Genomic DNA, 27284 nt, shown 5'->3' on the forward strand with positions numbered 1-27284 from the left:
CGAGGGGCCAAATGGCCTACTTCTGCTCCTATTTCCTATGTTCTTATGTTCTTGCCCTTTCACTGCATCTGATTTATCACGCTCCTTGTCTGACATTCAGTATGGGATGAGCAGAAATTTCCTCCAATTAAATACTGGGAATAATTAAGCTATTGTCAGTCCCTGCCACAAACTCCGTTCCCTAGCCACCGACTCCAACCCTCTCTCTGACCACTGTCTAAGGCTGAACCAGACTGTTCGTAACCTTGTGTCCTCTTTGACCTTGAGCTGAGTTTCTGACCCCATATCCTCTCCAGAAACAAGACCGCCTATTCCCACCTCCATAACGTCACCTGTCTCTACCCCTGCCTCAGCTCATCAGCTCAACTGCTGCTAAAACCCTCATCCATGTTTTTGTTATATCTAGACTTGACTATTCCAGTGCTCACCTGGCTGGCTGCCCACCACCTGTAAACTTGACTTCATCCAAAACTCTGCTGCCTGAATCCTAACTCGCAGCAAGTCCCATTCACCCATGTGCTCATGACCTATCTTGTCTCCCGGTCTGGCAACGCCTCGATTTTAAAATTCTATCCTTGTTTTCAAATCCCTCCATGGCCGTCTCTTTGTACTCTCCTCCAGCCCTACAACCCTCCGAGATCTCCGCGCTCCTCTAATTCTGGCCTCTGTGCATCTCCAAATTTCTTCGCTCCACCATTGGCGATGTGCCTTCAGTTGCCATGGCCCTAAGCGCTAGAATTCCCTCCTTATACCTCTCTACCTCTCCCTCCTCTTTTAAGTCGCTGCTTAAAATCTACCTCTTTGACTAAACCTGTATTAATATCTCCTTAAGTGTCTCGGTGTCTAATTTTGTTTGATAATGCTCCTGTGAAGCACCTTGGGGTGTTTTACTATGTTAAAGGTGCTATATAAATACAAGTAATTGTTGTTATTTCTGAGGCAAGTACAGATGAAGGAGACTGTTTATCCCAGCTGGCTCATCCTTCCGGAGCAGCCTATTCTCAGTTTGTAAGAATGTGTAAAAATACAGTAGACATTCAGTATTATGCCTTTACCTCCATACGGCAGCACTCGCCCTGGTATACTCTACAGTGGAGTACTGCTCTCCAGCATGGCTATCCATTGATGTCCAGCTGAATTCTACTATGAGAATTCTACTATGAGAATTATCACTGGTCGCTTTTATCGACACCAATGCCTTGGCTCCCGGTGCTTGCAAACATCGCACCATCACACCTACGCTGTGAATATGCAGTCACCAGAGAATACAACCGCTACACCAGCAAAGAAATGCCGATCCAGACCGACTTGAACAATCTACCACCAACCCGTCTCAAATCTAGAAGGCCATTTTGAACCGTTGCCAAAGCCCTTCAGCGATCTCCCCTCAGTCTTGATGACCGATGGCAAAATGCTTGGAAGAACTGTGACATACGGAATGGATTCCTTATAGAGGACCCCACAGTACAACCTGAAGGATCAAACTTTCCTCACAAACAGTGAACAACCATCAACTGCTTCAGAACTGGTTATGGTAGATGCTGCCACCTTCTCTATAGGTGGAAAATTAAAGCATCCCCATCATGTGACTGGAGTTCCTAATCAGACCCTGGAGAACATCATTGAGCGCTGACCTCTGAGGAAATTTGTAGGCAGCCTACAAGATATCCGCACTGTTACACCGGAAGCTTTGGCCTAAATATCCAACTTGGATATTGACGTTTGATTTGCTTTGCTTCTACCATACGGAAGAAGAAGATGCCTTTACCTGGGATAGTAGAGTCACTGGCTCTACATTGTGCTTTAGCCAGAGATAATACTCAGGATTAACATTTTCTGTTCTATTTAATATCTTCTTTATCTCTGTGAGGCCCGCTTTCATTCACTCTCAAGTCTGAGTTCTTCATTACTTAGCCTCTTAACACTGAACAACGGCATTATGGCTTTTTTCTATGCAACTGCAAGGCTTTGATGTTTCTCTTGTTCCCTTAGTTGCATTTTTTTTAAACTCTAAATATTTTTGGCTTTCATGTTTCAATCTACATTCATTGATCACAGAGTGCTTTCACTTTCCAGATAGCTAGGTAAAACTTGTAGTGTGCCCTGGTAATGAACCTAGAACCCTTGAAATGATTTCAGCTACTGGACCTTCTCTTTGTCTTCGTTAGCTAGCTGAGTAACAGTACAAGGTCTGCAAGCGAGTGGGGTAGGGGTTATGAGAAGTTGCGGCAGTGGCAGGCCAGGAGCAAGTGAAATTGGGAGGTGACGGTATTTGGAGGCCAGCAAGTGGCTGATGAGGTGACATCTATCAGCGGACGAAAAGGAAGTGATGAAAAATCAGAAGCTAAACATATTCTTAGAGGTGAAATAAAGTTTTTTAAAAAGGCACTAAAAAACATTTTTTTATTTAAGTACTGACCTGGAAGTGAGGAAAATAAATCTGGCTATCAGAGTTGATGATCCGAATCAAGAATTGTTCCACAGGGCCACTGGTGACACAGTCTCCAACTACAGCAGTCACACAGCAGAATACCCTGTCACAAAGATTGGAAATCCCATTAGGAAGCAACACATCCAAAGGAATTATGAATGAAAGATAATAGGATAGACTGATTTTAATGTTTTTCTTCATTTCCTGGAAAGAAAAGTAATTTATGTTGTCCCTGACCCATGTACATCCTGAAGTTCAAAGGTCTTTCATGTGACCTCCAGTGTTACTGTAAGCCATCTACAAAGCCTAGCTATGAAGACAGTTTAGCAGAATAATGCCCATCTGTGGCCAATCATTTCGTTTAGTTAGTGTGTGTATAAAAGGATAGTGATCATTCATACTTTATTCACTGCACTTTCAAATAAGTTGTATGAGGAATGAATAATGTTCAAAACACTCTTAACTACCGCATGTGCTTAAATTCCTCACCCTTGCCTCCTCCATCCTCTTCTCCAGCAAGGAGTTCATGGAGTCTTTTGTCATGACGTTTGAGACCATCTCTTCTGCTGCAACGCCCTTGCCCTAGCCCTGAACCCCTATCTTTCTCTAGTTTCTCCCCTCATGCTCTGCCCGATCACCTCCTAGTCCCCATTTTAGCTGACAATGTAAATGGTTCCCCCTCCTCTCCCTTCCTTTCAAAATTGCCATAAATCACCCCAGCCTCCAAAAAAAACCCTCTAACCACTCTTTCAAACTACTTCCCAATCTCAAAATCTCCTTTTCCCCTGAAATCCCAAATCCATGCCCATCTTTCTCACAACTCAATTTTGAATCTCTCCACAAATGACATCCACTGCGTCCATACTGCATTTTCCCTCCTCGTCCTCCCTGTAGCCTTTGTCACTGACTACTACACCATCCTCCTTCAATGCTTCTTCTCTGTTCAACTCGGTGAGACTGCCCTTGCTATCTTAACTAGCAGATTTTGTAATTTGAGCACCTCTAGCAATGACATCTCTTTCCATGGTCCCATCCTCTTCCTCATCTAGATGCTGCCCTTTGGTGACATCATCTAAACACACTGGGTCAACTGCACATGTGCTGCTGGTACACAGCTGTATTTCTCCACCACTTCTCTCAACCCTCCACTGCCTCTGTGTTGTCAGGCTCCAGTCTTAGATGAGCCACAATTTCCTACAGCTAAATATTGGAAAGATTGAAGCCACAAACTCTGTACATTTGCCACAGATTCAATTCCCACACCCCGGCTACTGTCTCTGGCTGAATCAGTGTTCAGAATCTAGGTGTCCTATTCAACCCAAGTTGAGCTTCCGACCCTATATCCTTTCCATGGCAAAGAACATCTACCTCCACCTCTAATATTTCCCACATCTGTTCCTATCTCAGCCCATCTGCTATTGAAACTCTCATCCATGTCATTGTTCTGCTATCCTGCACCAAGTTTCACTCACTAATCACCCCTGTTCTTGTTCATTTTCATTGGCTCCCAGTGCCTCTTTAAATTTCTCATCCTCATGTTTAAATCCCTTCATGACCTGCCTCTCCTTCTCCATCTCCATTTCCCTCTCTCTCACACATCCTCTCACCCTCTTCCTCTCCCTCTCTCTCTCTCTCACCCTTCTCTCTCTCTCTCTCTCTCTCTCTCTTCTCTCTCTCTCACCCTTCTCTCTCATACACGCACCCACACTCTATCTCTTTCTCTCTCACCTTCAACCACACAACTGTTCCAAGCTCTGCGGGGCAGACTTTGCTGTCAGTATGACTGCTTACTCTGAGTATGCCGTCACACTGCGTTTGAAATTGACCACAGGTTCGGGATTTTCTGCGTTACATCCCAAATTTGCGATCGGTCGAGTTCTGAATTGACAGATCATCTGCTGCAACTGTGAAATCCTTATTGCTGGTGAGAAGTTGGGCTAATTGCCCACCAACTGCCCAACAAATACACAGGAACATTTTACAGCTGGTGCAAACAGGCACAGGGGAGGGGCGATATGCAGCAACTTGAAATATACATCCGTCATGATAAAAAATCTTCAAAATATATATCTATATCCACCTAACTATCCCCTGATCCCAACACAACTCAGAGACAAATAGGCAAAGGATGAAAACAATCTACCAAGAATGACTGATTTATTAATATAATTGGGGTGAATGAGACACAAAAATCATGAATGGGCATCGAAGAATTCTGTTTCCTAATTGGAGCACCGCCACATGTGAGCCCAGGTACACTTACACACACGACGTGCCCCTGGGTTCCGTGGGCCACTACGCTGCTCACAACTCCGCAGCGAAATAGCACAAGTTTTCAAAGGGGGCCTCGCACCAGGTAAGTGCGGATTTCTTTCGGAGCTCAGCAGCGTACTCCTTAGCCTCGCCGCCAACCGCAATTTCAGGGTCTCCATTCCTCCGCCATACCATTGGCAGTCTGTCCTTCAGCCATCTCCCTCTGCTCTTTTAGGTGGTATATATCTGAATCCTCTGGCTTGAGATTGAATATGTTTGGCCGGGTGTAATTTTGTGGAGGTATCCAATCCTTTGCCTTTATATTGAACAGAATATTGCAATGCCCATTAGATTTTAATTTCCTCTGGTACCACTCTAGGGAAAATGATTGTGTAAAAATCCTCTGCAAACTATTTTAATGCAGTTATTGAACTGTTTACTTTTAAATAAAGGGGTTAATGATTGTGTTAAAATACATTTTATTAGGAATTTTAAGAGAAAATACCGAGAATTTCCTGCACTCTGATTAAATCCACTGGATCTTCTGGGGCCGAAATTGCCCTCAGCGGGAAATTTGGTAGGCCAATTCGAATTATCAGGAAATTTACCGCCCGGCGAGAGTCAGAGGGATGAACCGGAAAATTCAGCTCTTTAACTCTAACACCGCCTCCCAGCGCTTGGGGGCGCTGTTTGAGGTGGCATAGGGGCGAGTTTGCGAGGGAGTGGGGTAGTGTCCAGTGCCGCATTGCGCTGACACGTTGCAATGTCCCTCCCCTTCACTTAAAGGGGAGGGACACTGCGAGGCCAACATGGAGCCCCCACTGGTCTACTAAGGAGGAGTTTGGCCGGGACAGTGGCCCGACACCTAAGAGGGGGTGCCAGGCTGCCTATTGGTGGCCCGGCCGATCCAGCAGGCCCCACCTATGTTTAATCTAGAAATCATTAAAATTGTTTATTATCATTATAATTCTGAAATGTCAAGTGACATGTCGGCTAGGAGTTAACGGGCACAGAAATACCAGTACCTAGGGTAAGCCCTGTTGGACTGTGAATCACACAGCACTTTTACTTTTCTCTGTGTCTATTAATCTTAACAGACCATGCTTTGTTCTTTTGTATTCTCTTGACTTATGAATTATAGTATCATCTTTGTTCCCTCAAGAAGTATAAAAAAGAAAACTGTTCGACACTTCTTGTTCTAATCGCAGATTATTCTCTAAAAGAACAAAGAGAATGATCCGCTATTAGAACTCGATAACAGGCATTTGTATCTGACTCAAGTGATTGAGCTTCAGACCTAGAACTTAAAGCAATATTGAAATATGATCTTTAATAGTAATTATCACTACATCTATCTTATTTAGGTTGCTGGCCTGTAATCAAAGCAAAGGAGTTAAATAGAGTGACTTAAAATAAAAACAGTTGGCCTCAATCGTTGACAGATCAATTCCTTTTGTGTTGTGAAACATAATGCATTTTCAACAGTAACAAAACCCAAATCCCACACTTCATAAAACTGCATAAAGGAGTGGAGCAAAGTGGAGAAAACATGGATTCAAGTTACTGAATAGTTTTGTGCCCAATACGAGATGAGCCTAATATGAAACGTACTTGGCTTGCTCAGTTTAATTCTGTCCAATGAAACAATACTGAAATATGAAATATTCAAAAATAGAAGGAAATGGAAGTAAATTTCCCTAATAACTGAGGTTTGGAAAAATCAATGTTGTTCGCCCAAGGTTTAAGCATTTTAAAATGTTCCTTTAAAGCCATTAAACTAAGGCAGCTATATGTTAAACAAATGTAACACCTCTATTTATTTAAAAAAGGAGGGAGACAGAAAGCAGGAAACTATAGACCAGTTAGCCTAACATCTGTCGTTGGGAAAATACTGAAGCAGTAGCAGGACATTTGGAAAAGCATAATACAGTCAAGCAGAGCCAGTATGGTTTTATGAAAGGGAAATCATGTTTGACACATTTTCTGGAGGACTTTGAGGATGTAATGAGCAGAGTGGATAAGGGGGAACCACTGGATGTGGTGTATTTGGATTTCCAGATGGCATTCGATAAGGTGCCACTTAAAAGATTACTGCACAAGATAAGAACTCACGGTTGGGGGTAATATATTGGCCCTGAAATTCCAGTTGAAGGCTTCCCATGGGTAATTGCCTCCGACCTGAAACATTTCTACAAATGTACTGATGGCCCGGGAGGAGCGTGGGATTCCGGTGGGGAGGCCTTCTCTTCCCTCGCTGCGAAGCACGCTCCCGTCCTCGAGGTTCCCACGCAGAAGTGCAGTCACGTGCGACTGCTCAGCCAATCAGGTAATAGCTCCGTATCTACGAGCAAAATAACAAACACGATAACACCAAATAAAAAATAAAATCGCACCTCACATAATTAAAATTAATTGAAATTAAAGTTAAGAAATATCTTAGAGAAGAAAAAAATGTCTGCGTTTTTAAGAAGTTTTTTTAAATTATGGTTTAAAATAAATTTAACGTAGTGGGCAGGGTTTTTAAAAATCTCGTGTATTTTTAATTTTATTGTCTATGCTTTAAATGTGTTTTAAGACTCTTACGCCTGTAAAAGTAGGCTATGCGCCTGCTTTTGTCAGGCGCAAGAGTTTTGAGGACATTTTCTGGGCAAGATATGGGTAAATACCACAATCTTGCTCTTGAAAATGCCCTCGCTCCCGATATGCGGATGATTTATCAAGCTGGAGCTTGACAGATCGGAAAAGCCGGTTTTCAGCGCATGCGAAGAATGAGAGGTAATCTTATTGAAACATATAAGATACTGAGGGGGTTCGACAAGGTAGATGCAGAGAGGATACTTCCACTCGTGGGGGAATCTAGAACTAGGGGGCATAGTTTAAGATTAAAGGGTCACCCATTTAGAACTGAGATGAGGAGGAATTTCTTCATAGAGGATTGTAAATCTGTGTAATTCTCTGCCACAGAGCTGTGGAGGCTGGGTCATTGCATATATTTAAGGTGGAGCTAGACAGATTTTTGTACGATAAGGGAGTAAAGGGTAATGGGAGTGGTCAGGGAAGTGGAGTACTTCCCTTATCTCGGGAGCCGCCTATCAACAAGAGCAGGCATTGACGATGTGATTCAACATCGTCTCCAGTGTGCCAGTGCAGCCTTTGGCCGCCTGAGGAAAAGAATGTTTGAAGACCAGGCCCTCAAAACTGTCACCAAGTTCATGGCAGGGCTGTAGTAATACCCGCCCTCCTGTATGGCTCAGAGACATGAACCATGTAAATAGACACCTCAAGATGCTGGAAAAATACCACCAACGAAGTCGCCGCAAGATCCTACAAATCCCCTGGGAGGACATACGCACAACATTAGCATCCTCGTCCAGGCCAACATCCCCAGCATTGAAGCACTGACCGCACTTGATCAGCTCCGCTGGGCAGGCCACATAGTTTGCATGCCAGACACGAGACTCCCAAAGCAAGCGCTCTACTCTGAACTCCTTCACGGCAAACGAGCCAAAGGTGGGCAGTGGAAACGTTACAAGCACACCCTCAAAGCCTCCCTGATAAAGTGCAACATCCCCACTGACACCTGGCCAAAGACCGCCCTAAATGGAGGAAGTGCATCTGGGAGGGCGCTGAGCACCTCGAATCTCATCGCCGAGAGCATGCAGAAATCAAGCGCAGGCAGTGGAAAGAACGTGCGGCAAACCAATCCCACCCACCCCTTCCCTCAACGACTATCTGTCCCACCTGTGACAGAGACTGTAATTCCCGTATTGGAATGTTCAGCCACCTAAGAACTCACTTTTAGAGTGGAAACAAGTCTTCCTCGATTCCAAGGGACTGCCTATGATGATGATGGAGATGAGTCCATGATCAGATCAGCCATGATCTTATTAAATGGCAGAGCAGGCTCGAGGGGCCAAATGGCCGCCTACTGCTCCTATTTCTTTTATCCTTATGCTTAATGGTATATTATTGATCAATACATCACCTGATTAGGGGCAATGACATTGAAAGTCTCTTTGTTAATTACATGTTTGTTATATGTAGAAAGCTTAGAACTGCCTACATGACAATAGTGCACCTCAACATAATTCATTTTGTGTGAAGCACTTGAGATATTTTGGAAAGATGTAATCAGAGATTATGTAAATAATCTGTCAGTCTGCTTGTCTTCCTTCCTGCCATGAGGTACTGTGGATGTGCTACAATGACAGAGATAATGTCCTTCGGATGAGATGTTAAACTGAATCCCTGTCTGCCAGTTCAGATAGACAGTAAAGATTTCTTGGTGCTATTGGAGGGAAAGCAAGTGTTCTGCTGTGTGCTGGCCAATATTCTTGCCTCAACCAACGCAATCAAAAATGATCAACAAATCATTTATTTCACTGCTGTTTACAATGCCTGCTGTGTTATTCTCCATATCAGCAGTGACTGCAATTCAATTGTATATAAAGTTGTTTGGATGTTTCTGAGAGATGTAATAAGATGCTATATATATGGAAATTTATTTTTCTAACAGTTTCCCATCTTTACCATTTGCTTGACTAAGCAGTGATCAAATATGATTTTAATGTTAGAGTTAAGTGTAACCAAAAAGAGCTTTCTATCCCTCTAGAGAAGAGCTGTGATGTGAATGTATCAACAAAGCTATTGACTTGGTCTCCTCAGTACTAAAGAACAATGCTTCCCATTTGGCTTCCCACTCCAATTCTGTCCAATCAGTGCCTCCCCACATATTAACTGTTGTTATGACCTCCCTCCTCCCCACCCTCTCAACATTTCTGTCCTCACTAATTACCATCCCATTTCCAACTTCCCTTTCCTCTCTGAAATGCCTCCCAGCCACATGCCCATCTCTCCCATAACGCCCTGTTTGAAACCCATTAAGTTTGGCTTCTACCCTACTCACAGCATCAAAGTTGTCCCAACCACAGTCATGTACAATATTCTCTTGTGACCATGCCGATGGACCCTTATCCCTCTTTGTCCCTTCTTCCACTGCATTCAACACTGTTGACCTCCTCCAACATCTCTTTGTCTGTTGTGTGCTCTGTGATGCTGCTCTTGCATGATTCCAGTCCTAGCTAGATGAAAGTAGACAGAGCATCTCCAACTTGTGGCTTCTTGCACCATCATCTGTGGTGTGTCCCAAGGGTTCCTTCTTTGGCACTCCCCTTTATCATCTAAATGCTGCCCGTCAGCAACATCATCTGCAGACAATCAGCTCTACCTTTGCACCACCTCTCTCAAACCTTCGACTGCCTCTGCAATGTCATACTGCTTGTGCAACATCAGTTTTGGGGTAAGTCTTCACTTCCTGCAGTTCAACATTGGGAAGACCAGAGCCCATTATCTTTGGCCTTTGTCACAAATTCTCCTCATAACTTTTTGGTGACTACTGTTGGTTAAAATGCACGTCTAATTCATACCTTAATTTGCATGGTATGACTTCTGTTATCTCATTTTCCTATTACGGTCCCTAGCTAGCAAGTATTTGTGCCCTTTTGTAGGAAGATTTTTCCAAACTAAGTACGAGAATCTGAGAACGGCACAAGAATTTGGCAATCTTTAGCAGCTATGGGTCCAAGTTTGGTCAAGCTACTGCCCACTACCGGCCACAGCCGCCGAGGTACCGCCCTCTGGGACCGCTGACATACCACCCGCCGAGAGTTTTATCGAGGAAGTACCGCCGGCGGTAGTGCTTACTGCCCGCCCATGTAGAAGTCTCCAAAAACGCAAGTTTGGTCGTTAGGATCCTGTAAGATCCTGCTACCGCCCGCCAGGAAGACTGTTGGGAAAAAGGTGGTCTTACCTGGCAGTTAATCGGACAGTAGGGACAATGGCGCAGAGCGGTCCAGAGTTGCATATCCTGGGTCAGATATAAATGCTGCAGCAATATTAGACCCTCAAAGAGTTGACACATTGAAATGAAAGTGCTCAAAGAGTTTATAGATTGAAGTGAAAAGTGCTCTGTTGAAGGGCAGGTGCGGGATAGAAAGCAGAAATGAGCTGTGAAATACAGTAAAGGTAACATGGATTTGTGCTATAAGGGTCCTAACACCATTGCAGACAACAGATTTAGTGACACAATGTGACTCTACAGATGTTATGAGCTCATGTCGAAGTATATAGGCAATAATAAAATCCTTCAAGTTTCTGTGAGGTGCCAGGATGTGATCCTGAGAACACCATGAGCTCAACTACAGAAGATGCAAATATATATAGATAATGTGAGGGGTGGGGTTCGGCGATCTGTCACCTAAACAAAATGTACACTCAAATGCCAACCATAATGTCCAGCCTCCAAGTTCTGCAACTATCTGTCATTCAAAGCCACCCGTCCTGGATTGGTGACCCTTACGTAGCTAAATGACATGATGTCAGGACCCATTAAAGAGTCGCATCATAATCTGTAAGGCGAGATATTGCTCAAACGGCAGTACATTTAAAGGGCATCTGTATGTTTCTCAGCACATACCCCTCATTATCTAAAAGTTAGACACTGACCAAGAGTTTTTCAGAAGTGTTTCTGTGTTGAATTGTACAGCATTCAATAGTGACAGAACATTCAAACACGTAAAGCAAAATATTTTACATTATTTCAAAAAACAGTAAATTTACCATCAAAAGGAAATATCTGAAACACCAACAACAACATTAACAAGATATACCAACATCACCAAGACCAACACCCAACCTTCTACCCACTCCCACCACCTCTCTTTCACCCCCCCCCTCCCCCCCAGAAGTGAGCCTCATTGTCCCCTTGATGGGATGCCCATTCCCACGCCAACCTGCACCCGTGCCCCTCACTGTGTCGGTACCAGCACGTTGTGCAGGAGTGCACCCAGAGCGCTGCTGTCATGTTCATCAGGGAGAGAATGGAAGATGCTGGCATCTCCAGATCCTCGGGTTCTGTTGGCCTGGGCGGTATGGCATCGGGGGTTCCATGTCATGGACCAGGACCATGGCATCTACAGAGTCGCCGGTTCGCTCCACCGCACTGATCAGCTGCGGCATACTGGTAGTATGCTGCTCTGCAAAGGCGGCGATGTTGGCAGCTATCCCAGCCACTCGTCCTCGACAGCTGCACCATTTTCTGCATTGCTGCCATCCATCTTGCATCATCATCTCCTTGCTGCATCATCCTGGGTGGAGGCGGCTTGGTGGCTTTAATGGCACGGGTACTGCGCCTCTCAACGCTTGATCCCCCTTCCTCCAACTCGAAGTCCAAAAACTCGGACCCCGATACCGATGTTGGGCGTACAGGCGGCACACCTGTCAAGAGGGTGGAGTCCTCTTCCACCTCCTTGAGTTCAAGTTGGACAAACACCAGGCCTTCTCCCTGCTTTTCCTCCTGATCTCTGTGGGTTGTGGAGGTGGATGTGGGGGATCTTGGTGGTGGGGGAGGGGGGAGGAGCTGCTGTTGCGGGCTCCTGATGAGGTCGAGGTGGATGGTGTTGGTGTTCGACATTGCCTTTGCGTGCCCGAGGTGGATGGGGTGCCTAGGTCGGTGCTATCCGATCCACCATCCCACCATCTGCAAGTACAAGACAACATTTCAGTGTTTAACGGGGGCAGGGGGTGGGAGAGGTGATTACCACACCCTAAATGGCCGACACTAAGTACATTAAAACGCATTTTACATCACCTTACATGATCTTGCATGACATGACCATAACACAGACCGGAGATTATGAACAATTTATCATGCTGTAGCACGGGATCGGCACCACCATGTGTGGTGGCACGGGGGTGGTCACCCATCAACGCTAAGGCACGCTCCTCTATAAGAACATAAGAAATAGGAGCAGGAGAAGGCCATACAGCCCCTCGAGCCTGTTCTGCTGATCTGATCATGGACGCAGGTCCACTTCCCTGCCCGCTCTTCATAACCCCTTATTCCCTTCGTGTTTAAGAAACTGTCTATTTCTGTCTTAAATTTATTCAATATCCCAGCTTCCACAGCTCTCTGAGGCAGCAAATTCCACAGATCCACAACCCTTTGAGAGAAGAAATTTCTCCTCATCTCAGTTTTAAATGGGCAGCCCCTTATTCTAAGATTATGCCCCCCTAGTTCTAGTCTCCCCTATCAGTGGAAACATCCTCACTGCATCCACCTTGTCAAGCCCCCTCATAATCTTATACGTTTCGATAAGATCACCTCACATTCTTCTGAATTCCACTGAGTAGAGGCCCAACCTACTCAGCCTTTCCTCATAAGTCAACCCCCTCATCTCCGGAATCAACCTAGTGAACCTTGTCTGAACTGCCTCCAAAGCAAGTGTATCCTTTCGTAAATATGGAGACCAAAACTGCACGCAGTATTCCAGGTGTGGCCTCACCAATACCCTGTACAAATGTAGCAAGACTTTCCTGCTTTTATACTCCATCTCCTTTGCAATAAAGGCCAAGATTCCATTGGCCTTCCTGATCACTTGCTGTACCTGCATATTATCCTTTTGTGTTTTATGCACAAGTACCCCCAGGTCCCACTGTACTGCAGCACTTGCAATCTTTCTCCATTTAAATAATAACTTGCTCTTTGATTTGTTTTCTGCCAAAGTGCATGACCTCACACTTTCCAACATTATACGCCATCTGCCAAATTTTTGCCCACTCACTTAGCCTGTCTATGTCCTTTTGCAGATTTTCTTCCCATCTTTGTATCGTCAGCAAACTTGGCTACGTTACACTCGGTCCCTTCCTCCAAGTCGTTAATATGGATTGTAAATAGGGGCCCACGAGATGTCAGTCACTTCGATGACATCTGGTGGGCCCCCTCCTGTGCCACACTGCTTTGAGGCGTTGGCTGTTCTTTTCTTCTGCAGAAATGAAAGTTGCAAGCTTTAACCGCTTTGCACATGCAATACATACACTCACACATACACAATGGCCACATATACTTTTTGAGTACGGGAGTGCAACAATAAGATCTTTACTTACTCTTGCTGACGCTACCACACCGTTCCATCTCTTCCTGCACTGGTCTCCATCATGAACCATGGTGCCCACTGCGGACACGGCCTCCCCAATCTCCCGCCAAATGCGTTTATATTGGGGCAGGGCTGACTTGCCATGACCATCCCGGATGAGCTCTCTGTAATAGCGCTTCACCTCAGAGACAAGTGCCTCCAGCTCATCCTCAGTAAACCAGGGAGCTCTGAGCCTCCCTGCATTGGACTTCCTGGCAGCTTTTCTACCACTCATGATGGGTTTATCAAGGTGGATGTCTGATGATTCTGTTGCCTCTCTCTCGCACTCTCTCCCCTCTGCAACTGTCAGGTGCAAGTCAGTAATGAGGTTTTATGCGCATGCGCAGCTGAGCCCTCAGCTCCAATCGCAGGAAAAGTGAAGTCATCAGGCAAAAGGAACTACAAAAAAAAAATTATTCCAAATCTCGCGCATACGTAGTGCACGGCCTCTGATGCTTCCCAAGTCGAGAGGCCTGCACCTACTGCCGACTCCTGCTGCCGGCCGATGCCTCCTGTTGTCTGCCGCACCCGCCGACAAAAGCGGGGTGAAACTTGCGCCCGACTGGCCCCAGCGGCAGCAGACGGAAAAATATCACGCACCGTCCGGGGAGCGCCGAAAAACGGGCAGACCTAACATTTGACCAAACTTGGACCCTGTGTTTCTTGGGTGTCGAATGCAATGTTATACAGTTGATTTAAAAAGTTAAAGGCTACAAATAAAATTTCTTATAAGATGGATGTTATCATTGTAAAGTAAAACAAATGTCAACATTGCCAATTTCAGCATTATTTTTAACAGCAATTGGGACAATGATTCAGGGCTGTAACACTGTTAGCTGTTAGCTGATAAATGGGCTAACAGAAACTTTGGGAATTCACACTTTCTACCCAGAGGGTCCTGTCATACTTCACTAGAGCCGGAAGGACATAGCCTTTTCTGAATCCTAGGATATTGTTTTTTTTTCCTATCACATGGACCATGTGGCTAACACAGGGAATCTACACCTTTTCGGGTATGAATTGGATAACTCGACAAAGCAATTGCACTATTGACAGAAATCAGGAGTTCTGTACTTTAAAAGCTTTTTAAAATTTTGTAGAAAATGTTGGGCTTTAAAATAGAAAAAACATCTTCTGTTTAATCACAAAGCATTGTTTTCATTAAATCTACTTTAAAACCCCGTCCAGTCTGAGATTTAGAGTTTCCAGTGCATTTTAATGAACAGGAGGTAGCTTCCTGACATCATTCTCTGATGGCAGAATTTTGTTAATTATCCCTTTATCTCTCTAAAGCAGTTGATGACTGAATCAGTTAAGTAGAAACATCCACTTAGGAATAATTTATTACAATCAACAAGGAATAAAAGAAGCTAATTAGTCATGCTAGCAGCAGGAGCTATCTGTATATGGATTGTACATTAACAGAACACTAGTCATGATGGGCTCTTCATCCAAATATAATTTTTTTTTTTAGGAATAATAATTTCACTGGCCAAAATATTTGAAATATGAAAATCTATAATAAATCAAACATATGATTAAAGTTACGAGCAGCATACAGTTTTCCAGGACTGAATTTAAAAGTCAAGCTCAATGTTCAACATATGATCATGCAGCCATAGAATCGATGGAGGATCTGAGGTGAAATGCTGAGCTGTTTCACTTGTAATCGCTGGAAATTGATGTCATCAGGCAAAAGGAACTACAAAAAAAAAATGTTTTTAAATCAGTAGTGAGGCATTCTCTAACCAGTCCTGTGCTCTTTCATAGAATGATAGGAGAAAGCCATTCCGTCCATCGTGCCTGTATCATCTTTATGTTCAAAATAGACAACAATAATAAAACCTTGCGTCTTTTTCATTCTTAGTACTTAATTGCAGGTAAATGTGATGTATTCTTTGCAATTGGTTTATTTCGTTATTGCTGTTGTATTTTTAACTGATTATCCATTTATTTCATTGGATTTTAGATACGGAATGAACTGCCTCATTCAGTTTGAAGATTTTGCGAACTCCAATGCATTTCGACTTCTCAACAAATACCGTGACAAGTACCTCACATTTAATGATGATATCCAAGGTAGATAAAGTACTGGGTAGCAAATTTAAAACCTGCCACTTTATAAATTGACAGTTAAATAAGTCATCCCTTGGGATGCTTAAGCTACGATTAATATTGAAATGAATAATCCTTATTCACTTTTCCAAACTTGGGTGCCAAACTTCCGTCTGTTATAATTGAACTGGAAGTGTGATTTTCCATGTTTTGCTATCCTTAAAGGAGAAGATAAGTTTAAGGGGAGTGGTTTAAGCATAGAGTACTTCAGACATACATATACAGCATGCGCATCTAGATAATTCAAACAGCAGTACCAGGTAGGTAGTAAACATTCCCATCTGAGATACTTCAGTCAGCATCCAGAGAAGGAAAGTTTGACTGAAGAGAGGCTTGTGGAGAAAGAAAATAATAATAATAAAGCTAAATTTCTGATGAGGTGGCAGATTTAAAAAATAATTTTTATTATGGCATGATAAAGCTGAAGGAATCACTTGAGATGTCTGTACACGAAGTGAGTAGATCAGTAACTGAGGAAAGGGAGAGGATGATCCTTTCTCAGCGGTGGTTGTTGAAGATCACACATGAGACATGTTTAGCTTGTTTCAGTAACTGTTCAGAATTTACCATCTAATTTGTAGGTCTTGTATAATGAGGAGGCCCAGAATAAGATGAATTACGGTAAATATCTTGATTAAAAATAGAGGAAATCGGTTTCAAGCTTGTGATTTAGTGTTATATTGCAACCGTTCAGAATTGTTGGTAATCCGCACTTAGCTAACTGTGAGGTCTTATTTATCCTAAAATAAAATCGGTGAAAATCTTGATTCTACAGTAACATTCATAAATAGCTAAAACTGTATTGAATGGTGTGTGCGATGTGAATCAAAAACAATTGCTGAGCTGCCTCTTAGCATTTGTGCTGGTTCCAGATGTTTTTTGTTGAATGTCGACTTCAATCGTCCACTCCAATCAGTTTAACATTTTTAAGGGGTTGAGTTCCAGGACTGCTAGTCATTTCCGAAACATTTTCTTACCACCCCCAAGAATAAAAAAAACTCAAATGTGGTCATCCTGTCAACATATCACATCTAAACTCAGATAAATCCAAGTTCGAAACAGATGTATTATAAATTGTGAATCCACACCGAATAAAATCTGTCATTGTTTAATGTTTCATTTAATGTGAACAAAATATTTTGTATTGGCAAGTAAAAACTTCTCAGGCAAACTGCATATGTTATTAATTATTTTTTTATTGTTCCCCTCCAAAGCATCTTAAGATGTTTTTCTACAAAAGTCATTGTTGATGAGCAAACCTTTGCAAGATCCACCATTAAGAAGCGGGATTGTTTTTCTATTATAAAGTGGAAATATAGAATTATTGGGCTGGATTTTACCAACCTCGGTGGGTCTGTGGCGAGCAACGTCACTGGAGGGTCCTGGCATCGCTGTTGGCTCCAGCCCGCTGTCCCAAAGGATTTTCTCATGATTGAGCTTGTTAACCCACCCAGCGTGTTTCCAGCCAATTGAAGGAAATGGTTCTAATGATGTCATTTGATGACGCATCTTCAGCCAGTTTACATAAAGGGACCGTGCGCAAATTAATTTTGACATTTGTGTTGTCAGTGTTCTGCAGTATTTAGGTGCTGCAAACTCTGAGGAGCACTCCACAGAGGTACAGGGCTACACCCAGGCTCTCCCATGACTCCCTCCATATCACTATGGAGGGAGTCACAACACGCAGGGAGGCTCTTTTCCCGAAACATTACTGCAAAGCCGCACTCAACCTCAACCTGCTGTGCCACTCATCACATCCCCATCACTCTGCCTTCCCTACCCTACTCCTGCACATCCTTACTCTCACCAGCTTACCTTGCACCTCCATCCACCCCTCTCTATTTACATTATCACTTTCCGAATTCACTAGCCACCTCTCACACTCACCCTTATCCCAGTGCAATAATACCAAATAACAACACATAAGGGTAGTCACTTGTGTGTTTTAGCCAATGCTCATGTGAAGTTTCTGTTAATGTGCTGTCAAGCATTGAAATCTTTATTTCCAACACTTTGCATTCTTGGACAGATTTATGTGAACCTTTGGAAGGGGCTTAGTGAGTTGCAATGAATGGTGAGTCATAACGGTACCCCTGCAATGATCATAGAAACATAGAAAATAGGTGCAGGAGTAGGCCATTCAGCCCTTCCAACCTGCACCGCCATTCAATGAGTTCATGGCTGAACATGAAACTTCAGTACCCCCTTCCTGCTTTCTCGCCATACCCCTTGATCCCCCAAGTAGTAAGGACTTCATCTAACTCCCTTTTGAATATATTTAGTGAATTGGCCTCAACTACTTTCTGTGGTAGAGAATTCCACAGGTTCACCACTCTCTGGGTGAAGAAGTTTCTCCTCATCTCGGTCCTAAATGGCTTACCCCTTATCCTTAGACTGTGACCCCTGGTTCTGGACTTCCCCAACATTGGGAACATTCTTCCTGCATCTAACCTGTCTAAACCCGTCATAATTTTAAACGTTTCTATGAGTTCCCCTCTCATTCTTCTGAACTCCAGTGAATACAAGCCCAGTTGATCCAGTCTTTCTTGATAGGTCAGTCCCACCATCCCGGGAATCGGTCTGGTAAATCTTCGCTGCACTCCCTCAATAGCAAGAATGTCACACTGCCACCCAACTTAGTGTCATCCGCAAATTTGGAGATACTACATTTAATCCCCTCGTCTAAATCATTAATGTACAATGTAAACAGCTGGGGCCCCAGCACAGAACCTTGCGGTACCCCACTAGTCACTGCCTGCCATTCTGAAAAGTACCCATTTACTCCTACTCTTTGCTTCCTGTCTGACAACCAATTCTCAATCCACGTCAGCACACTACCCCCAATCCCATGTGCTTTAACTTTGCACATTAATCTCTTGTGTGGGACCTTGTCGAAAGCCTTCTGAAAGTCCAAATATACCACATCAACTGGTTCTCCTTTGTCCACTTTTCTGGAAACATCCTCAAAAAATTCTAGAAGATTTGTCAAGCATGATTTCCCTTTCAAAAATCCATGCTGACTTGGACCTATCATTTCACCATTTTCCAAATGCGCTGCTATGACATCCTTAATAATTGATTCCATCATTTTACCCATTACTGAGGTCAGGCTGACCGGTCTATAATTCCCTGTTTTCTCTCTCCCTCCTTTTGTTAAAAGTGGGGTTACATTGGCTTACCCTCCACTCGATAGGAACTGATCCAGAGTCAATGGAATGTTGGAAAATGACTGTCAATGCATCTGCTATTTCCAAGGCCACCTCCTTAAGTACTCTGGGATGCAGTCCATCAGGCCCTGGGGATTTATCGGCCCTCAATCCCATCAATTTCCCCAACACAATTTCCCGACTAATAAAGATTTCCCTCAGTTCCTCCTCCTTACTAGACCCTCTGACCCCTGTTATATCGGAAGGTTGTTTGTGTCCTCCTTAGTGAATACCGAACCAAAGTACTTGTTCAATTGGTCTGCCATTTCTTTGTTCCCCGTTATGACTTCCCCTGATTCTGACTGCAGGGGACCTACGTTTGTCTTTACTAAATTTTTTCTCTTTACATACCTATAGAAACTTTTGCAATCCGTCTTAATGTTCCCTGCAAGCTTCTTCTCGTACTCCATTTTCCCTGCCCTAATCAAACCCTTTGTCCTCCTCTGCTGAGTTCTAAATTTCTCCCAGTCCCCGGGTTCGCTGCTATTTCTGGCCAATTTGTATGCCACTTCCTTGGCTTTAATACTATCCCTGATTTCTCTAGATAGCCACGGTTGAGCCACCTTCCCTTTTTTATTTTTACGCCAGACAGGAATGTACAATTGTTGTAGTTCATCCATGCGGTCTCTAAATGTCTGCCATTGCCCATCCACAGTCAACCCCTTAAGTATCATTCGCCAATCTATCCTAGCCAATTCACGCCTCATACCTTCAAAGTTACCCTTCTTTAAGTTCTGGACCATGGTCTCTGAATTAACTGTTTCATTCTCCATCCTAGTGCAGAATTCCACCATATTATGGTCACTCTTCCCCAAGGGGCCTCGCACAATGAGATTGCTAATTAATCCTCTCTCATTACACAACACCCAGTCTAAGATGGCCGCCCCCCTAGTTGGTTCCTCGACATATCGGTCTAGAAAACCATCCCTTATGCACTCCAGGAAATCCTCCTCCACCGTATTGCTTCCAGTTTGGCTAGCCCAATCTATGTGCATATTAAAGTCACCCATTATAACTGCTGCACCTTTATTGCATGCACCCCTAATTTCCTGTTTGATGCCCTCCCCAACATCACTACTACTGTTTGGAGGTTTGTACACAACTCCCACTAACGTTTTTTGCCCTTTGGTGTTCTGCAGCTCTACCCATATAGATTCCACATCATCCAAGCTAATGTCTTTCCTAACTATTGTATTAATCTCCTCTTTAACCAGCAATGCTACCCCACCTCCTTTTCCTTTTATTCTATCCTTCCTGAATGTTGAATACCCCTGGATGTTGAGTTCCCAGCCCTGATCATCCTGGAGCCACGTCTCCGTAATCCCAATCACATCATATTTGTTAACATCTATTTGCACAGTTAATTCATCCACCTTATTGCGGATACTCCTTGCATTAAGACACAAAGCTTTCAGGCTTGTTTTTTTAACACCCTTTGTCCTTTTAGAATTTTGCTGTACAGTGGCCCTTTTTGTTTTTTGTCTTGGGTTTCTCTGCCCTGCACTTTTCCTCATCTCCTTTCTGTCTTTTGCTTTTGTCTCCTTTTTGTCTCCCTCTGTCTCCCTGCATTGGTTCCCATCCCCCTGCCATATTAGTTTAACTCCTCCCCAACAGCACTAGCAAACACTCCCCCTAGGACATTGGTTCCGGTCCTGCCCAGGTGCAGACCGTCCGGTTTGTACTGGTCCCACCTCCCCCAGAACCGGTTCCAATCATGAGTGTGAAGGGAATGTCGTGGACATTGTAGAGATGCTTTTTGGTGTGGGGTGGTGCCAACCTGGCGCATCATGTGGCAGCCAGGGTGGGCAACATCAAGTGAAGCACATCTGACCATGGTGAGGCCATCCCTGGCGTCCCGGGAAGCAATGTGGTCGGGTGATGATGCCCTCTGTCCTGAGCAGATCAATTGATTGCGGATAAGGTTGGTGTTGTTGGTTCTGCTGGTGTGCCTGGTGTTGGGGTTGATCGTGCTCGGATTCTGAGGACCAAGGTGCGACAGTATAAACCATACCCATTCTGATGTAATAGATTGCAGGTGAACTTGAGATGACCGAAGCAATCTGTCAATGGTGAGAGGTTGTGCCAATGAGGTGACACTGGTTAGAGAGTTTACTCCAAACACTTGCATCCTGCATAAAGCTCAATCTGTCTTTCAAATGAAGTAAGCAACAGCTTCTGAGCTTGGAAAGTGAACAGCTGTGAGATGGGAGCTTTTATAGCACATTTCCAGCTGTCAAGTAATGAGATGATTCCATGGCCATTCAACTCCCGCCCTGTTTACCTGACGTGATCCCCGAGCAGTGTAGACCCTGTGGGTGAAAGGTAAAGTCTGAAGGTGAGCTCAAAATAGTTGCTAATCTGCTGTTAACAAGGCCATAATGACCTGAATTGCCTGCCCCACCGCTGCATGTCGGGTTTGCTCAGCGCTGACAGACCCGATATTTGGGAAAGGCCTGTGGCAGCGGGTTGACAGCAGGGTCCCAACCCACTGTCAAAAAAAAAAACATTACCGATCGCGCCTGCTAACCCCCTAGAAAATTCTGCTCACAGAATTTTGTAGCATGGAAGAGGCCATTTTTCCCATTAAACCTGCACCCGCACTCTTTCCCTTTCCTCATACACTTTTTATGTTTTTCAAATATTTGTTCATTTTTTTAAAAGCTATTATGGATTTAGCATCCACGAGTGCTTGTAGTCAGGCACTTTATGGACCGGATTTTCGGCTTTTGGGTTTTTTCGGCGAAAACGATAGCGTTACGTGAAACTTAACATTTTCGCTGCGTTATCATGTTTAGGCCGAACCTTCGGATTTTATGTCTGGGTAAGGGGCCATTGCACGCTGATTCGCGGCGCAAAAACGTGAATTTCGCCAAATTTAGTCCAGGGCCGGGAGCGCTGAGAGAGAGGCCTTGGAGGGGGGATGGGGGAAGAAAAATAAAATTGCAAAAAACATTCACAAAACCCTTAGCTAGCATAGCAAATCACTGAAAAAGAATTAAAAAATAAAAACTTGAACTTACTTATTTGCAGGTTTTCATACTTACCACTGCTGGCAGAACTATAATTCTGGGTGCGGGGTACGGGTCGGGAGAGTGCCGAAAGTACGACAGTAACGCAATCCGCCTCGTTGCATGTCGGCGCAAATCTCCCCGGCGGTACTTGAAAGCACCGCCGCAAACAGGTATCCGAGGATCCCGTCCGGGCTTTGCGACCAGATTTTCGCCACGGAGAGTCAAATCGCGGCAAAAAGCCGGTTGCAAACTTGTAGAAAATCCGGCCCCGTGTCTAATAACACCCTTCATTAAAAAATGTCTCCTTTTTTCATAATTTTAAGCATACGCCTTGTAGCTGCTGGCTGATCAACAGGTGTAAATCGTTTACCTTGACTTGCTTAATCCCGATTTACCTTATCAAATCTCATAATTTTGAAACACCCATGTCTGATTCTCTCTTAACCTTCTTTGCTCTAATGAAAAGAGCCCCAGTTTTTCTAGTCTCCCCTCATAACTAGAACATGTCATCACTGGTATCATAATGACTTTCTTCTGCAATGTCTCTATTGCCTTGATATTCTTCCTAAAGTAAGATGCCCAAAACTGGACACACTATTCTAATTTTGCATAGGTTACGCATTGTCTTTTTATAACTTTACTCTACTTTTTTATTTACAGCTTTAAACAGCTCTCTTCACTTTTTTAAAGACTTGCACATCTGAACCCTTTAATCTCCCTGCTGGTTAGAGTATGAGAGACAGAGATTGTACTTCATCTGTGTCCAGTAGTTGGTTGGAGACCAATGTTCGTAGAGGTATTGTATCACTTCACCTACCCAATTTTAGGCTGGAGGACATTGTATACCATTATCTGAAAAGGAAAAGGCAAAATATACCAAATAATAATGTACCTAAAATTGAATCTTTCTGGAATTGTAGATGAATGAACATTTGCGCAGCATTTATCACATCTCAGAAATCACTTCACATAAAATAAATTACTTTGCAGTGCAATAGCTGTTAAGAATGACAAATGCAGTAGCCCACAAACATACATAGAAATATGGAAAATAGGTGCAGGAGTAGGCCATTCGGCCCTTCGAGCCTGCACCACCATTCAATATGATCATGGCTGATCATGCAACTTCAGTACCCCATTCCTGCTTTCTCTCCATACCCCCTTGATCCCTTTAGCCATAAGGGCCACATCTAACTTTCTTGAATATATCCAACGAACTGGACTCTTAACAACTTTATATGGTAGAGAATTCCATAGGTTCACAATTCTCTAGGTGAAAAAGTTTCTCCTCATCTCGGTCCTATATAGCTTACCCCTTATCTGGACTTCCCCAACATCGGGAACATTCTTCCTGCATCTAACCTGTCCAATCCCATCAGAATTTTATATGTTTCTATGAGAACTCCTCTCATGTTTCTAAATTCCAGCGAATATAAGCCTAGTCGATCCAGTCTGTCTTCTTATGTCAGTCCTGCCATCCCGGGAATCAGTCTGGCGAACCTTCGCTGCACTCCCTCAATAGCAAGAATGTCCTTCCTCAGATTAGGATACGTTTCTCATCCCAAAGTTGCTTACAGTCCTCTTCACAGTTAACCACACTTCTTAATTTTGTGTTATTCCTAATTATCTGCAAATTTTGATATTGTGCCTCCTGTAACTGGCCCAGAAATCTTCTAATATCTCTCTGAACCAAGTGCTGGGAATGCAGTTAGAGTTTTTTGAGGGTGTAGCTAGCAGAGTAGGGGGAACTAATGGATGTAGTGTATTTAGATTTTCAGAAAGCATTTGATAAGATGCCACATAAGAGGTTATTACACAAAATTAGGGCTCATGGGATTGGGGGTAATAGACTAGCATGCATTGAGGATTAGTTAACGGACAGAAAACAGAGAGGAGGAATGAACGGGTCATTTCCGGTCGGTAGGCTAGTGGGGTGCTGCAAGGATCGGTGCTTGGGCCTCAGCTATTCACAATCTACATCAATTACTTAGGTGAGGGCACTGAGTGTAATGTATCCAAGGTTGATGATGATACAAAGCTAGGAGGAAAAGTAAGCTGTGAGGACGAAGCAAAGAGGCTGCAAGGGGCTATAGACAGGCTAAGTGAGTGGGCAAGAACATGGAAGATGAAATATAATGTAGAGAAATGCGAAGTTATCCACTTTGGTTGGAAAAATAGAAAAGCAGAATATGTTTTAAAAGGTGAGAGACTGGGAAATGTTGGTAATCAGAGGGACTTGGGTGTCCTTGTACACGAATCACAGAAAGTTAACATGCAGGTACAGCAAGCAATTAGGAAAGAAAATTATATGTAAGCCTTTATTACAAAAGGATTGGAGTATAAGAGTAAAGAAGTCGTACTGTAATGATGTAGAGCCTTGATGAGACCACACCTGGAGTACTGTCTATAGTTTTGGTATCCTTACCTAAGGAAGGATATGCTCGCCTTGGAGGGAGTGCAACAAAGATTCACTGGACTGATTCCTGGGATAGGGGGAATTGTCCTATGAGGAGAGATGAGTTGACTAGGCTTATATTCCCAATAGCTTAGAAGAATGAGAGGTGATCTTATTGAAACATAAAATTTTTAGAGAGGCTTGACAGGGTTGATGCTGGGAGGATGTTTCATGGCTGGGGAGTCTAGAACTAGGGGTTCCGGTCTCAGAATAAGGGATCGGCCATTTAGGACTGAGATGAGGATAAATTTCTGAGGTGAATCTTTGGAATTCTCTACCCGAGAGAGCTGTGGATGCTCAGTCATTGAGTATATTCAACACAGAGATCAAAGGATGTTTGGATACTCAAGGAATCAAGTGATATGGGGATAGGGCAGGCAAGTGGAATTGAGATAGATCATCAGCCATGATCTTATTGAATAGTGGAGCAAGCTGGAAGGGCCGAATGGCCTACTCCTGCTGTTTTTCTTGTGTTATGCAAGCACAACCCAGTGATGAATGTTTCTCTACATCTGTAGAGTCATTGTTTTGTGTTCCAAACACATTGCATTGCCAACTATTTCTATTAATGTTACTTTGTTTACAGTTAGAATTCCTGAATGTCTTTGTGTTCATATAAGATCCTTGGCAAATTTATTCTTTAACATTTTTTTTTTGAGATTTTGGGGGGCATTTTTCATGCATCTGGTCTGAGACAGTTACTGCTTAGAGCGTGGGTACATAGCCTACTCTGCTCCTTAGGGGTTCCAAATACTCCAGGAACCATCTAGGCCTGAATATTCCTTCTCTATTGCCAGAGTGGGCCTCAATTATGTGACCATTTGCATTCCTCAACATTGAAAATGTGCATCTTTGATAATTAAGTGACCTATTGCAACTGCTGTCCTGTGTAATTAGACACATCTACACAAACAAAGTGAATGAATCTTGAATGCAAAAATACATTTCTGTAGGTCACTTGCTTTTTAAAACTGTTCCCACACAATTTATTTTTCAAATAGAGTTCAAGCTCCCTGCTCCAGTAACCTTTTATTATGACCTGAATTAATAGTCTTTCCATCATGACAATACAAAGTTTACTGGTGGTAAACAACTTGCATCAGTTTACAGAGCAGCATTAACAGGAATAAAATGGTAATATATTCCTTTCTTTGTTGAAAATCTCTTTGAAATGTGCAAAGGGAGTATTCTGTGCTATTATAACAGAAAGAGACAATTGTACATATTCTTTGCAGTTCTCTGACAGGTATCCAATAGCTCTCTTTCATAAATTGCAAGTATCTTTTGCAACAAACTCAAAATAACAAAAATTTAGGAGAAAGGGTGAACATTTAGAACAGAAATATTTAATCAATCTATTGTGTGTTTACATTAAATGTCTTTAACAATATAATTAAAACTAATTACACATGACTAAAACCGAATTCATTGTTTCTTTTTCTTGGTTGTACTACAGTTAATTATTCGAGAATTTCAAAGTTGGTGACCCGATTCTGTTGAAAACTGTTGAGGTCTTAAAGACCAGCAGAGAGTTCCTTCAGTAACTTTCCTCTAATACCTGAATATAGATCTTCACGGCGCAACAACTGCAAGAGAAATGCAAAGAATAGCACCAACCCTTGTACATGGCCGCCTTTGACCTCACAAAGGCGTTCGACACTGTTAACCGTGAGGGACTATGGAGCGTCCTCCTCCGTTTCGGCTGCCCCTAGAAGTTTGTCACCATCCTCCGCCTGCTCCACGACGACATGCAAGCCGGGATCCTGACCAATGGATCCACCACAGACCCAATCCACGTCCGAACCGGGGTTAAGCAGGGCTGCATCATTGCGCCAACCCTTTTCTCGATCTTACTCACTGCAATGTTCCATCCCACGCTCAACAAGCTCCCCGCTGGAGTGGAACTAAACTATAGAACCAGTGGGAACCTGTTCAACCTTCGTCGCCTCCAGACTAGATCCAAGACCATTCCATCCTCTGTCGTCGAACTACAGTACGTGAACGACGCTTGCATCTGCGCACAGTCAGAGGCCGAACTCTGAGCCATCGTCAGCATCTTCACCGAGGTGTATGCAAGCATGGGTCTTACACTAAACATCCGTAAGACAAAGGTCCTCCACCAATCTGACCCCGCCACACAGCACTGCCCCCGCCCCCACGGTCATCAAAATCCACGGCACGGCCTTGGACAACGTGGCCCACTTTCCATACCTCAGGATCCGACTATCAGCAAGGGCAGACATCAACGACGAGGTCCAACACCGTCTCCAGTGCGCCAGCGCAGCCTTTGGTCACCTGAGGAAGAGAGTGTTCAAAGATCAGGCCCTCACATCTGGCACCAAGCTTATGGTCTACAGGGCTGTAGTGATACCCGCCCCCCTCAGAAATGGTGGACCATATACAGTAGACACCGCAAATCGCTGGAGCAATACCACCAACAATGTCTCCGCAAGATCCTGCAAATCCCCTGGGAGGACAGACGCACCAACGTCAGTGTTCTCGATCTGGCCAACATCTCCAGCATTGAAGCACTGACCACACTCGACCAGCTCCGTTGGTCGGGCCACATCGTCCGCATGCCCGACACAAGACTCCCAAATCAAGCGCTCTACTTGGAACTCCTACACAGCAGGCGATCCCCAGGTGGGCAGAGAAAACATTTCAAGGACACCCTCAAAGTCTCCTTGATAAAGTGCAACATCCCCACCGACACCTGGGAATCCCTGGCCAAAGAAATAGAAACATAGAAAATAGGTGCAGGAGTAGGCCATTTGGCCCTTCGCGCCTGCACCACCATTCAATAAGATCATGGCTGATCATTCCCTCAGTACCCCTTTCCTG

The 27284-nt window shown here is 43.8% G+C and overlaps 1 protein-coding gene across 2 annotated transcripts in view; it reads left to right on the forward strand.

The window, feature by feature from the left end:
* The window catches only part of LOC139275066 (NADP-dependent malic enzyme-like), a 279205-nt gene that overhangs the window by 201837 nt on the left and 50084 nt on the right, over nucleotides 1–27284 (forward strand). For both annotated transcript variants that reach the window (XM_070892011.1, XM_070892010.1), the window contains exon 8: nucleotides 15626–15735. In XM_070892011.1, coding sequence (XP_070748112.1) covers nucleotides 15626–15735 — 110 coding nt within the window. The remainder of the gene's footprint in view (nucleotides 1–15625; nucleotides 15736–27284) is intronic.

The sequence above is a fragment of the Pristiophorus japonicus genome, chromosome 10 (assembly GCF_044704955.1).
Source record: "Pristiophorus japonicus isolate sPriJap1 chromosome 10, sPriJap1.hap1, whole genome shotgun sequence".
NCBI classification, from domain to species: domain Eukaryota; kingdom Metazoa; phylum Chordata; class Chondrichthyes; family Pristiophoridae; genus Pristiophorus; species Pristiophorus japonicus.